This window comes from Canis aureus, chromosome 23, assembly GCF_053574225.1.
Source record: "Canis aureus isolate CA01 chromosome 23, VMU_Caureus_v.1.0, whole genome shotgun sequence".
Classification (NCBI taxonomy): domain Eukaryota; kingdom Metazoa; phylum Chordata; class Mammalia; order Carnivora; family Canidae; genus Canis; species Canis aureus.
In genome coordinates this window covers 40,741,251-40,756,587 of record NC_135633.1, presented here as the reverse complement: position 1 = coordinate 40,756,587, position 15,337 = coordinate 40,741,251, and the positions used below count along the sequence as shown (strand labels likewise).

At 37.3% G+C, this 15,337-nt stretch overlaps 1 protein-coding gene across 1 annotated transcript in view; it reads right to left on the bottom strand.

Moving 5' to 3' along the window:
- Window positions 1-6,053, bottom strand: part of TYR (tyrosinase) — a 94,318-nt gene extending 88,265 nt beyond the window's left edge. The window contains exon 1 of the mRNA XM_077867874.1: window positions 5,235-6,053. Coding sequence (XP_077724000.1) covers window positions 5,235-6,053 — 819 coding nt within the window. The remainder of the gene's footprint in view (window positions 1-5,234) is intronic.
- Between the last annotated feature and the right edge of the window lie 9,284 nt (window positions 6,054-15,337).

The window sequence follows — 15,337 nt, the reverse complement described above, 5'->3', positions numbered from 1 at the left end:
GTTATTAAGGTCCCTCATCTCCAAAAGTATTGGACTGTTTTAATTGACAACAAACATGCTTCTACATTAAAAGCTCTTGGCATTAAAGAAATAAATGAAAAAAAATACACAAAAAAAGATATGAATTCTGCATATGAGAAAAATAGTTTTCTAAACATACTAACAATGATTTATATATTACTTTATTTCATTGAAAACCCTATCAGTAAATATTATTCATTTCACTTAAATTATACTCAGATGTGTTGTAACGTACTTGATCTTCTCTGTTGTATATTCTTTTTTTTTTTTTTTTGCATGCATGCATACACACACAGATACAGAAGCCCAGAGAGAACTACATAAAATGTTGTATTCTACACATTGAGTGAGTCACTGCTTTATTTTGCATTGTTGTGTCCTTGGCCTTGGGGATCCAGTGGTATAGAGAAGTACGATCTAAGGTTCTAGAAAGGCAGGCATGCGGTCTAATTTTTAGTGTATGTTATTATTGAAGCTAATATTTCCATGATTTTTAATTTTGCTCAATTCAGTATACATTTATAAAGCCCATTCTATGCATATATCATGGTTCGGGCTCTGCTGATACAAAAATAAATTAGAAATGGTCTTTTCCTTGGAGCAGCTGACAGACAAAGACAGGTTTGAAAACAATTACATGTACTAAACAGTTTTAGGTGCTATTATATAAATTTGTACAAAGTGTAATGATAGCTCAAAGGAGTGTGGACCAAATCTACCTGAGTAAGGGATGTGGACCAGTATAAGTCTAATGGAATATTTTTATTATGACATAAATGAAAAAGACTGCATCAGGATATCTGTCCCAGTTAGTCTGTGTGACTGAATTTTAAGGTAGTCCAAATGATTACAAGTCAAATATTATATCCATAAATGAGCGGCTTAATTGATCTCTTCTGAACCTAAATGACTCCTTATTAATAACAGAGAAGCCGCACTGGAGTCAGAGGCACCCAATTTTAGTCCTCAGCTGTGTGTCCTTAGATAAATCAAACCTTTTGGGGGCATCTCTCTATCTTCTTTTATAAAATAAAGGCAGGGGCACGTGGGTGGCTCAGTGACTGAGCATCTGCCTTTGGCTCAGGTCGTGATCCTGGGGTCCGGGGTCCCACATCGGGCTCCCCATGGGGAGCCTGCTTCTCCCTCTGCCTATGTCCCTGACTCTCCCTCTGTGTCTCTCATAAGTAAATAAAAAATTTAAAGATTTTTAAAAAATCTTTAAAAAGTAAATTAAGAAAAATAAAACAAGGGCACTACATCACTCACCATTGAGTGTCTCTTAGCTCACAGTCAATAAATACCATGAATTTCTAAAATCTCTGTTTTTGTGTTGTAAACATATCTGAAAGTGAGGAAGAAATGAAGGCTTGAAATGAAAGGGACTAGCAGTCTAGCTAATTTTGAAGGTCTCCATGAGTTCCCTGAGTCAGGAAGGTATTTGATTCTCACACAGAGCAGGTCACTTCTTGATTTGAGCATATGATTCAGGCAAAAACATTTAAACTAGTGGAGTGTTTATTACAAAACTTGAGTTTGTTTGTTTGTTTTTTTTTAATTTTTTATTTATTTATGATACTCACAGAGAGAGAGAGAGAGGCAGAGACAGGCAGAGGGAGAAGCAGGCCCCATGCACCAGGAGCCTGATGTGGGATTCGATTCCGGGTCTTCAGGATCGCGCCCTGGGCCAAAGGCAGGCGCCAAACTGCTGCGCCACCCAGGGATCCCCAAAACTTGAGTTTGTAAGGTGAACTAGATACCGAAACAATTTCTAGTAAATTAATAATTCTCAATGCTGACTGCACATTAGAGTCACAAGAAGTTTTATTTATTTACTGATTTATTCTTAAAAATGTATTTATTTTAAAGAGACAGAGAGAGGGAGAATGAGCAGGAGGGTGAGAGGAAGAGAGTATCTCAAGTAGTATCTCCATGCTCAGCATGGAGGCAGATGGGCTGGATCTCATGCCCTGAGTCAAACCAAGAGTCAGACACTTAACTGACCATACTACCCAAGTGCCCCACAAGAGAAGGTTTTAAGAATGTAGATACCTGAGGGTGCCTGGGAGGCTCAGTCGGTTGGGTGTTGGACTCTTGGTTTTGGATAGGGTCATGATCTCGGGGTTGTAGGATCAAGCTCCATGTGGGGCTTCTGCTCAGTGGGGAAATCTGCTTTAAGGATTCCCTTGCTCTATCTCTCTCTGCCCCTCCCCATACTCCTTCCCCTCTCATTCTCTCTGTCTAAAATAAAGACATTTTTTTTAAAAGATTTTATTTACTTATTCATGAGAGAAACACAGAAAGAGGCAGAGACATAGGTAGAGAGAGAAGCAGGTTCCCTGCAGGAAGCCCAATGCGGGACTCAATCCCAGGATCTCGGGATCACGACCTTAGCCAAAGACAAACGCTCAACCACTGAGTCACCCAGGTATCCCAAGAAATAAATCTTTAAAAAAAAAAGTCTAAAAACGCAGATTCCTTGACTTCCCAGTGGACCACCTGAAGAGTATTTTCCAGCAGGAATTAGGTGGGTGGATCCATGAAATTTTCTTTAAGCTCCCTAAGTGATTTAGATACCGAGAACTACTAAATTAAATGCATATAAACAACTGATCTTCATTTTTAAAGGACGGTTACCAGAAATGGAAACAGCGACTGTCACTTCACACAGTGACACCACTCATAGCAGATGGACATAAATGCTTTTTCATTTCCTTCTTTTTATTTAAGCTATCATTTGCTTGTTTTCCTTCAACGGTCTTTGTTCACTCTGTTTCTGAATATGATTTTTTAACACCAGTTACTACACAGCAGTTTAATCATTGAATAATATGGAACCTAATGTCATAAGTTCAGACCAGTGTCTACCCACGAGACTCAAAAAGATTTATTAAGAAATAAAATTGGCCATAATTGTAAAGAAAAAAAGGAGAGGGCAAGAAACTTTCCACTCAACAATAACTAGAAAGTGATACCTGGGTGGCTCAGTGTTTGAGCATCTGCCTTCAGCTCAGGGAGTGATCCTGGGGTCCTGGGATCAAGTCCCCACATCAGGCTCCCTGGAGGGACCCTACTTCTCCCTCTGCCTGTGTCTCTGCTTCTCTCTGTTTGTCTCTCATGAATAAATGAATAAAATCTTAAAAAACATTATAAGAAAAAATGCACATATAATTCTAGTAACACCAACTAACATATATCTCATGTAATTAAATATCAATTAGTATCTTTCTATTAAGCTTCTGTGTGGGTGTTGTAACGTTTTTGGATATTTAGCTAAGCCGCCATACTTTCTGGGTCAAGGAAGCTGTACAGTTAAGGAAAGCATTATAATAGCCTGAAAAATCCCTATCCTAGCTTAGCAATATTTTAAGCAATAACAGAGGATGAGAAAACTAGATGAGAGTTTTTCACTGTATAGATTAAGGTAGGAGGTCTGAGGCTTATTGAAATAGATTTCTTTTTCAAGCTCATCTTTTCCAGCCTTTCCTGCATAAATACACTCATTCCTCTAGGTAAATAGCTGGCATTAGTGATCCAAGATATTACACCATGACCATTTTTCAATGAGCTTCAGTAGGGTCCATTTGAAAGGTGTGTGAACTTAGTAGGGAGGATAGGAAGCCATTCACACTTCAAACATGCAGAGTTCAAGGTGCAAATGCCAGATTCTTCCCATCTCATTTAAACATTGAGCTTATTTCCATAAAGTACTGCTAGTAAAAAGTGCTGCCTTAGAAATGTTTGGAATCCAGACAGAAAAGCATTTCTTCCTCCTTATGGTTTAAAAATGATAAATAATTAAAAGCGTATTTTTTGGGTCACATTTTCCCCTAATCCAGGGTGGAAAATTCAGAATAGGAAAAATAGAAATTAAATTTCAAAATTGCAATTCCTTATCTTGTACCTCTAAAGTTTGCACATATTTAGGAAAAAAGCTAATTTCTTCTGCAGCCTAATGAGAAAAGATGAAATGGAGTAAGCCAGATCCTTTGGCTAAGGCCATCAGAGCAGTCATATCCTTAAGAATAGTATAGGTGGTCAGGCACCCAAGCCTGACCTGTCTGCTAGTTTTTAGCTCTGTGATTTTGCACAAGTTACTTTTATACCTCAGTGTTTTAGTCCTTAGCATAGGGAAGGGATAGTAAAAGTATTAACAGAGTTACTATACAGAAACACTTTCAAAAGGGCTTCACAAACATGCTAAATGCTCAGCGTAAATTAGCTATTTTTTATTATTTACCTATTTGGGTCCCAAGGTCCTCATATACTTTTTAAAAATATTTAATTTAAATGATATTCCCCCAATTTTCCTATGATAATAATCACCATACATGATTAGTACATGTCTTCCCAAGGACCCCGTGCTGAAGTTTTGATCACTAGGTCCAAGGCTTAGGACCAGGGATTTGTAACTCATACACTGTATGAATTTTATTGTGAAGAAAATCTCAGGGCAGCCCGGGTGGCTCAGCGGTTTAGCACCACCTTCAGCCCAGGGCCTGATCCTAGAGACCCGGGATCGAGTCCCACATCAGGCTCCCTGCATGGAGCCTGCTTCTCCCTCTGCCTGTGTCTCTGCCTCTCTCTCTCTCTCCCTGTGTTTCTCATGAATGAATAAATAAAAAGTTTAAAAAAAAGGAAAAAGAAAATTTCAGAAACATTGACCTAGATTTTTTTTTAAATAATTTATTTATTTATTCATGAGAGACAGAGCGAAGCAGAGACATAGGCAGAGGGAGAAGCAGGGTCCCTGTGGGGAGCCTGAACTCGATCCCAGGACCCCAGGATCATGACCTGAGCCAAAGGCAGATGCTTAACAACTGAGCCACCCAAATGTCCCACCGACCTACATTATTAACTTAATCACCTAAATATTTATTTACCCATTCATTCAACAAATACTTAATGAGCCCTTACCACTTCCCAGACACCATCTTAGCTGCTGAGAGATACAGTAATGAACCAAATACTTTTTATTTATTAGAATTTAGGAACCTGGCAGAGGATATTAGACAAACAAACACACAAATATCTATACAATTATAATTGTGAAGTACGCTATAAAGAAAAAATACAGGTACGTTGAGAACTTTTAATAAGGGGTCTTTTCTACTCTTGACAGGAGAAATGGGGAAGGAGACATATGAAGACCTGTCTGAAGAAGCAACTGCTAAGGTTCTTTTATGCTCTGATAGTGGATGTCCAGAATGCCTTACCTGCCAAGAGGAGAAGAAGGATGCTGGGCTGAGTAAGTTAGGGTTTGCTGGGTTGCGCCCTCCCATGTACTCATCTGTGCAAATGTCACAGCTTTTAGCATCTCGCCAATCCCAATATGGAATAGTGAAGTTCTCATCCCCGGTCAGCTTCTGGATTTCTTGTTCCCACAGCAACAAGAAGAGTCTGTGCCAAGGCAGGAAACCTGGGCCTTCATGAGCAAAATCAATGTCTTTCCAGATTTCAGACCCTCCAAGCAGTGTGTCCCTTGACACATAATAATGCATCCAGACAAAGAGATCATAAATGTTGATGTCATTAAACATGGGTGTTGATCCATTATTCATTTGGCCATAGGTACCTGTGGGGATGACATAGTCTGGGCTGGTAGTATGCTTTGCTAAAGTAAGGTAGGCAAGAAATTTGTTCTTCTCTGGGACACTCAAATCAAAGATGTTTTTTCTCACCAAAAGTCGCTTCTCTGTGCAGTTTTGTCCCCAAAAGCCAAACTTGCAATTTCCACAGTTGAATCCCATGAAGTTACCAAAGCACTGGCAGGTCCGATTGTAAAAGACAGAAGGCCAAGATTCCCGGTCATCCACCCCCGTGAAGGGGAACTGAGGCCCGAATGGGGCATTGGATAGTACGATGTCCTGACAGGCACCCCTGCCTGAAAGCTGGCCACAGGGACTCCCGTCACCACTCCATGGTGGGCAGCATTCCTTCTCCATCAGGCTCTTGGAGGAGGCACAGGCTCGAGGGAAATGGCCAGTGGAGGTTCGGAAACTCCACAGCAGACAGCACAAAGCAGCCAGGAGCATTCTTCTTCCTCTAGTCCTCACAGATCTGCTTGAGCCAGTTAACTGAGCTATGCACTTCTCTTTCCAGGAACCCCTACAGTGACTATCACATGTTTTGGCTAAGACCTATATAATACCAGTCCCACCTCCAACATCACTCTCAGGCTTTATCTTAAGCTTTCATCTTCTGAAAACCACATGACTAACTTTTCTTCAGAGCTGGCACGTATCCCACCAGTGGGACAGGCCTATGTTAAAGTGAGAAAGACTATTCACCATTAATAGTCTAATTCACATGGTTATTATTATTATTAGTAGTAGTAGTAGTATACCTGATATAAGTAAACCCAGTTAGTTGACTAGGAGATTAATGATGATTTGAATTGGTAAATGAGAGGTGGCATCAGGAATAGGGCTTCTCTTATTAAGAAAGTTCAGGCAATTTTAGAGATTATGGGTGCAAGGTAGTTGTTTCTCCCATAAGTAGATCTCAGAATTTGCAGAACTCAGCTATGCAGAAAGAGTTGTTTTTCAGAGCCTAGAGATTAGATCTTATCTCTGGTTATATTGCAGCTTATTTATTTATTTCATACAAAGTATCTAAAGAAAAAAATCTTTCTGCTATGTCTCCCTGATTATCTTATCCAGTTGACTACTTGCTAGCAATCTAATCATTTATTTTCTGACAATTCCTAAGGATGGGAGAGGTGGTCTGCTTTACTGTGGAGACTTCTACCAGCTAATATTCCAAAATAAATTCTTTTTATTGAAATACTATTGCCACCCTGTTTCACCCATCAGCTCTAGAAATCAGAAATTGTTTTGAAATTTTGTCTACTATAGGGTTTTATAAAAGAATTCTCATTTTAGGGTGTGAATGAATAGTATTCATATATTTATTCAGCAAATAATCATTAGTCATATACATTCAGAAATCTTTCTCTGTGTATCGTGAGCTAGATTAATGGAAATGAATGTATAAAAAACGAATTCTACCATTTACACTAGTTCTCAAATAAGCAGTACAGATGTTAAGTACATCAGATTTTTAATGGAGAGGATATCTTTGTGAACTGAGGGTACTGGAAAGAACTGCATAGTTTTGGATAACAGTATTCAAATTTTACTAAAAGCATGCCCCTTGAATAAAACCTTAAAGGGGGGCATAAATTAGAAAGACAAACAGACTGGAGATAATCCTTCAGGCAGGGGGAAATTACAGAGTTGGGAAACAAGATTCAGGTAGGCTCCCCACACCAGTGGAAATTAAACCCTGGACCAGTCCACAAAGGGACCTAAAAACAAAGTGGTTTAAATGGAGATGAACTGAAAAATTAGAGGGTGAGAGTAGTCAAACCACAGTTGTCCTTGTGAGATTTCCTTTTTCATCCTGTCCCAGGCTCGAAGTTGGGTGGTCCCCTACACACACAGAACAATCCAGCCTAAGTGAAAGCAGCAGTGTCTAGTCCCTGAGCTGCAGGGTTCTGGGGAAGACCCTCACTTCCCAGGTGATGTCGCAGGGTCAGCCTCTGCTTTCTTCTCCTTTCTGCTGGACTTTTCTTATTTAGAAAAACATTAAAATGCCTCCATACCACTCTCTTGGGACTCAAAAGCAGCCTTTTTAGGTGGAAGGAGCACTGTGTGGGTGAAGAGGAAGAGAAGTTTCCATGGAAATGCTGCCTCTGGCTGGGATCAGGAAGTCGTCACATGATCTCCACAAGGAGACTTAATCTTTTTTCTTCCTCCTTTCAGAGCCACGGAGAGATTAACGCAGGGCTTCTTGCCCCTGGGGAGTTTTGGTTCTGTATTACATATAACTGCATGTGGCCTTTTGTAATTCTGTTCCATCTACTTGCAGACAGAATTCAACTTCTAATGTTCAATTTAATTAAGAATTTTGCTTTACACTTGCCCCCCTATCAGGCTTCTCAGTGAATAACTTATAAAGCCTTCATCACTCTGCTGGGCTTCTGGGTCTCTTCTCCCAGGTTTGTTTTTTATAGCCTTCCAAGCATGCTTAGACAAATAGCAAAAATGTACTTTGTCCTCTTAATTTCCTTCACAAAAGTGATTTCTTTAACTTGACAGACCTCTTTATTACTCCCAAATATAGAATACCATCTTTTCTGGCCCAGATGTATAACACTCTTATTGTCAATACAAACTTCTTACATATCAAACCACACTTAAACTGATTCTTTCCTCAACTCTAAACATACATTTTCTAGGTGTCTCTAGTTTACAGAATTTTAAAGTGTCCTATCCTATTCTAGGAGGTTATTGTATGAGTTAACACCTGAGCTAGTGCAATACTCTATTAGAATTAGAGCTCAGGAAATACCCTGCAAATAACTGTTAGAGATTATTGCAGTAACTCAGGCAAGAAATTTGGCTTGGAACTAGAGTGATGATCCCTGAGAGGGACAGAAGTGAATGGATTTGAGAGCTGTATAGGTGATGAATTCAAGAGGAGAGGTGAAGAGGAAAGAGATTTGGGGTTGACATCCAGGTTTCTAGCTTGTGCCACTAATTAAAATAAGGAAGATTGTGAATAAAATGTTTGTAGAAATTGAGTATGGGCTGAATTTTAGACCTGTTGAATTTGAGAGTTTAAGGTATAGTCTAGCCATAAGCAATTGTCCTCTGGTTTCTGGTGTTTGTATTGATCACTCACCCACTCATTGGTTTTGACCAGTCAACCTTGCTTTTTTCCCTTACTCTAATCATTTACCTTTGCTCATTTATTTCATGATAGTTTGAACCTTCTTCCCCAGCTTTGTTTTTTAGCCCTCTTTTCTCGCAGTTTTAACAGTTGCTACCATTTATTGAGTGTATGTAACATAATTAGCTCTTTAGCATTTTAAAATAAATGTCATGTAGCATATCTTTTCTGTAATGTCTAAGTATACATAGTTAACAATGCCAGTATAACATCTCGGACAGAAAGACAGAGTAATAATTCCTTAATATCATCTGTTTTTAAGTCTATGCTCAATCCACTTAAATTATCTTAAACATATTTTTTGAATATCCAAATAAGGTCTATATATTGCTTTTGGCTTACATATTTCTTGTTTTTAAAGATCTATGTTTCTCATCTTTTTTTATTTATTTATTTATTTTTCTCATCTTTTTTTAAAAAACGATTTTATTTACTTATTTGAGAGAGAGCATGAGAGAGCAGGGGAAAGTGTAGATGGAGAGGGACAAGCAGATTCTGTGCTGAGTACAGAGCCTGATGTGAGGCTCAATTTCATGATCCTGAGATCACAACCTGAGCTGAGATGAAGAGTCCCACGCTTAACCAACTGAGCCACCCAGGCGCCCTTTCATCTTTTTTTTTTTTTAATGCAACTTACTTATGGAAGAAATTGGATTTTGTTCAGTAAAACTCTCTTCAGTAAAACACCTTTTCAGAGATGACAAACTTTGTCTATGTAGTATCGTCTAACATGCTTCTTTATCCTGTATTTTTTGTCACTTCATGGATTTTCAATAATTAATTTCTTGCATTTTTTATAATTAGGGAATTTAATGTAGAGATTTGATTAGGTTCAGGGTCAATTTTGTTATTTGTTTTTGTTAAGAATTTCTTCACAGATGTTGTCATGTACTACTTTTTTAAAGACATCAGAGGAACATGTTGTCTGCTTTTTGTTCTATTAGTTTTTTAAAATGAACAGTAGTTTGAGGTGATGTCAGACTATTATGTCTATTATATAGTTCTCTGACAAACTTTTACCTCATACTTTTATCATTCATTAATAATAGTTTCCTATATCCATTATTTTGGTAAAGATTATAAGAATAGTGAATTTTGTAATTCTATTTGCACTTATTAACTGTAATTCTTTTGTAAAGAATAACTCTTCCTCAGCAGTTATTTGGTTACTCTGAAATACATCCTATACAAGATAGTAGGGTAAATGCTTGATTCTTGTCCTTTATCAATTTTTACAATAATGATTTAGTGCCTTAACAATCTATAAACTATATATTTGTTTCACTATTATAATGACTTCTAGAATTTTATGCATTTGATTCTTCTTGGTTTATGTATTGTGCTTCCTTTGGAGGTAAAAACTGATTCATCTTTATAACTACACTTCAATTAAAAAATTGATGCATCTTTGTCCCAATATTTAGTTAATTAGTAGACATTATGATATGTTGTCTAATGATTATTATCATTATGTTTACATGTATTTATGTGTAGGGTTGAAGGAAAAAATATGTAGCTGTATACAAAATACATACATATTTTCTACTGAGTCTCTACAGTTTTAGACTCATTAATTTATTCAATAAATATTCAGTATACACCATGTCCAAGAACCTATAGTAGATACTTGGGGGGAGCAAAGTTGCATAAATAACAGGCTTCAACTGTGTTTGATGCTCTAGAGTCACTGAATTTTTATCCAAGTTCTACCAGTTATTAGTCTTAGGCCCCAAGGTCATAGTCTTAGACCCCATGGCTTCAGTGGGTTCAGCCCCATCACATAGGTTGCTTTTGAGTTTTAAATAACATGATACATATTAAACACTCAATCCAAGTTCTGACATGTATTAATACTCAGTAAATGATAAATGTTACTATTAAAAACCACAAATTGGGTGCTTATGGTGTTCATCACTATAGGGTTCTCATTACTTCTGGGACTTTTCAGTGTTAAGAGCTAGGGAATAATTATTTTATTAGATATAATTAGATATAATTATCATATTATATATTGGCCCCTTCTTCTCTAACCAGTATCCTCATTTGCCTTTTTCCTCTAATTAAAACCTTATTCTCTAAGACACTCCGCTTCTGCCATTGCAACAAGATGCCTTGCTTTCCTTAGGATTCTGAATTTAGTACATGCCCTTTCCCCTACTAAGAATGCTTCTCTCGATTCACTTGCATAATCTAGTCACACTGTAAAGATTCAGCTCACATGACAAGCCTTTGCTTCCTATAGGACTCTTCCAAGGATGGGTGGGGAGACTTTCTTCTATTCTCTCATTGTAACCTTGATTCACCTTTGTCATTGCACTCACAGAATACCTTGTAATGGTCTATCAATTTATATCATGTTTCTTTCAGACCATGAATCCTTTGAAGGCAAAAATGTGGTTTCATGTCAAGTACCTGGTACTTTACATATATCATTATTAAAGAGAGAAGGGGTGGATTGATAAATGGAGAGATCTATTTCTTCTTTTACTGTTCTTATTTTGTGAAACGTATTTTAAAATTCTAAAATATTTCAAACATACAGAATAAGATAAATAATAAAGTGAGCACCAGTATCCAGTATACTGTGTTAATAAATCATTAACACTTTAAGCTAATGGATGAACTTTTAAGATCACATCATACCATCCTGGGCATAGGAAAGGCAGATTTTGAGAAGTATGGGAAGAAATATGAATGAGATTAACCCTCATTTTGAATGCAGTGTCAGGCACTAAGTCAGGAGAGCAGAACCCAGCAATATACTCATTATACACTGAAGAGGGTGAGAAGACCCACTATAAAGAGAGACTGACAGGGAGAGTTACGGACACATTTATCAGCATCCTGATAGAGGCCTACATGATAGACAAGAAAGGACTAGCATTTACCTAGGATTTTTCAATGGTCATTTTCATGCAACATTATTTACTGAATATCTACTTTGGACTAGGCTTTCTTTCTTTCTTTCTTTCTTTCTTTCTTTCTTTCTTTCTTTCTTTCTTTCTTTCTTTCTTTCTTTCTTTCTTTCTTTTCTTTCTTTCTTTCTTTCTTTCTTTCTTTCTTTCTTTCTTTCTTCTTTCTTTCTTTCTTCTTTCTTTCTTTCTTTCTTTCTTTCTTTCTTTCTTTCTTTCTTTCTTTCTTTCTTTCTTTCTTCTTTTTCATGAGAGACATAAAGAGAGAGGCAGAGGCATAGGAAGAGGGAGAAGCAGGCTCCCTGCAGGAGCCCAGTGCAGGACTCGATCACAGAACTCCAGGATCACAACCTGAGTGAAAAGCAGATGCTCATCCGCTGAGCTACCCAGGTGTCTCTGGGCTAGGCTTTCTATATATAAATTTTTTTAAGATTTAATCTTCACTTTTCACAACGATGGTGCCAAAAGCAAAGAAGGAAGCCCCTGGCCCTCCCAAAGCCATCACCACAGCCAAAGCAAAGGCTTTGAAGGTCAAGAAAGTGGTGCCAAAGCTGTCCAGAGCCACCAAGAAAAAAAAAAAAAAAGAAAAAAAAGATCTGCATGTCACCTACCTTCCCATGACCGAAGACACTGCATCTCCAAAGGCAGCCTAGATATCCTGGAAAGGGCACCCCCAAGAGACACAAGTTTGACCATTATTCCATCATCAAGATCCCACCTGACCACAGAATAAGCCATGAAGAAAATAGAAGACAACAACACACTTGTGTTCATTGTGGCTGTCAAGGCCAACAAACACCAGATCAAACTGGCTGTGAAGAAGCTCTATGACATTGATATGGCCAAGATCAACATTCTGATCAGCCCCTAAGGAACAAAAAAAAGCATATGTTTGATGTGTTTCTGATTGTGATGTTTTAGATGTTGTCAGCAAAAGTGGTGGGATCATCTAAACTGTCCAGTTGGCTAAATTAAATATAATTTTTTTTCACCCACCCAATTTAATCCTTATCACAAGCCTGCAAAAATACATATTATAACCCTTTCTACTTAAGAAAATTATGGTTAGCCCTTAAGGTGAAACTACTAGTGAATCTCAGAGGCTATATTTATCTGTATAATTCCAAATCTCACAGATATTGTGTTTTATTATCTTCTATGTCAAAAAAAAATTTACTTGCTGATTGCCCTTCATTATATTAATCCTGCTTTTATTTTCATCTTAACTTCATACTTTGCTTGTATCATATTCTCATAGCTATTGTGAGGATCATCCTTGGGTACTTGACGATATCCTTGATAAGCTTCTAGAGATGAGTTGTAGTCATCCTCTGCTCCATTTGAAGGTGCTCTTTTGTGATAGATTGCCTTAATCATAGACTAAATCTCCCATCAAAACTGTTTCTCATAAAACCACTGGGTGTTAGGTAAATCATGGTCACCACAATGCCAAATGACTCCTATTTTCTTTTCAGTTGAACTGTCTATAAATTGTGCTAAAGGCATAGGGTTTTAATCTTTGTGTGTCCATTTCCTGATTGTGCAAAATTGTACATGCAAAGCCAGTTCAGCTATTGCTTAATGCATATTTCACTTTCAAGTAAATCTTTATTGAAAATTATCTAAATATCATTTACAAAGAGCAAAATCTGCATTATAAGAACAGAAGGTATAATTTAAGACACATTAGGAAAATGGGTTAGTACAAAAACACAATTGCAGGGTGGCCACAGAAAGACAGCACAATCTCTGGTGCCATTAAAGAAGACCTAGTAGATGAACCAAAATGTAGAACTAAAATGCACAGCATTTTTGCAAGTGAAAAGAAACTGGTTTTCTTTTCAATAAATGGTAAATAAATGGTGCAGATCCTCAGAAAAAGTATATTGTCTTTCAGTATTTATTAAGCATAAATAATGACACAAACCTACTGGTTTAGTAATTCTCTCATATAAACTCATATTTTCTTTTTGTAGGTGAGTACATGCATTTGTAAAACATTTAGCATATATGTTTAAGTCACAGAAATTACTGTCTTCACAGAACATGGGGTGTTTTTGAACATGCAGCACCCCAAACATTACTAGCTTCCCTAAAGGTTCTGCAGTTAAGGGGCTGGAAATCACCAAAAAGCCAATGTCATCCAATGGTTAGGGTGTGCTTTTAAGACCAAGGATGGCTCTAGGAGGACATTGAAGCTTAAAGCAAAATGAGGGTTCACACGAGCAATTCCTGAGTGTTTTATCAGTAAAGATAAATCTTATTATCAAAAAGCATCTCATAAAAGTCCAAAAACAACATAAATAAATTACATTCATTATAATAAGAAATACATAGAACTCTTAGAAGAAAAGCTTTGGGAAAAAAGCCTACAATAAATGGGCCTACAGTAAAGTCTGGTAAACAATTGGTCAACTCTGGATAGGAAGAGTAATTCTGGTAAGGTGGAAAGCATTGGATCACAGATTAGTTCACATTAGCTCTGGAAGTGCCTATAAAATGGAAGTTATAAAATGGACGAGATAATGCCTGCATGGTGTACTGCCAAAGGTTGTTGGAATGATGCTGCTTTTTCATAGCTTTAGATAACAAAATACATCCACAAACTCAGTCTCCTTATCTCTTAAAGTTTAAACTATTTCATCCAGGTTCAGAGCCCCCCTCCCAACCCAGAATTTCTAATTGGCCATTTGAATTCCATTGCCTTTTCCTGAGTTCCTCCTATTGTTCTTGAGTACCCAATGATCCCTGTGATGAACAGAGTTAAAAGTGTAATTCCCATAATTATTCTTATCCTCACTACATTAACATAATTAGCATGTCTCTTATGGTGAAGAGAAAAAAAGAATTAACCTAGTGATTATGCTTCAAGTGGTATATTCCCAAATGGATACACCACAGTAATGTTCCATGCAAGACAATGGTTGAAAAAAATGTTTACTTAAATAATCTATAGAATGCTTCCCTTCCCAACTCACTTTTCTCCAAATGGCTACATAGATTTTTAAATTAAGTATGGATTTATGAAAATACTTACCCAAACTCAACTTTTGTGCTCTCTCCAGAGCTCAGTCAGTTCTGCATATCCTTTGAAGCAAATTTCATATGGCATGTAGCCTGAGTCTGTTGACTGTTCCCAAGAATAATTTGCCTTGAAACATTCCTTTTAATCATCTTAAGCTCTGATTTCTGGACAAATTCACATTTATTATAGCAGACATGTATTTATATCACTCATTTTGGAGCACTGTGCTCAGAAGAATAAAGGTCAGTGTCCTCTTAAGGAGTCAGAATAATATGCATCCCTTCTCTCATCTAATTAATCAACATTTATTGAGTGGTTATATTTTGTCGAGCACTGTATGTGACAACAGAAAATAACAGTGACAAATAAACCATGATGCTCTGAAGTAGTTCATGATCTGGCAAGGGATTCAGAGAAATCAAGAGACAATTACAGAACAGTTTGTTAAGTGCACATTGTTAATAAGATTGAATGCAATATTTGTCAGGGTCCTGGCAGAAAACAGCTGACACACTCAAGCTGGCTTTTTGAGGAGGGTTTAATAAAGGACCTATTTACAATTTGGGGAGAAGAGTTAAAGAAAATGAACAAGGGATAATGCAATATGCTGGACATGAAAGGCAAGGGGAGGGACAATTGTTGGAAC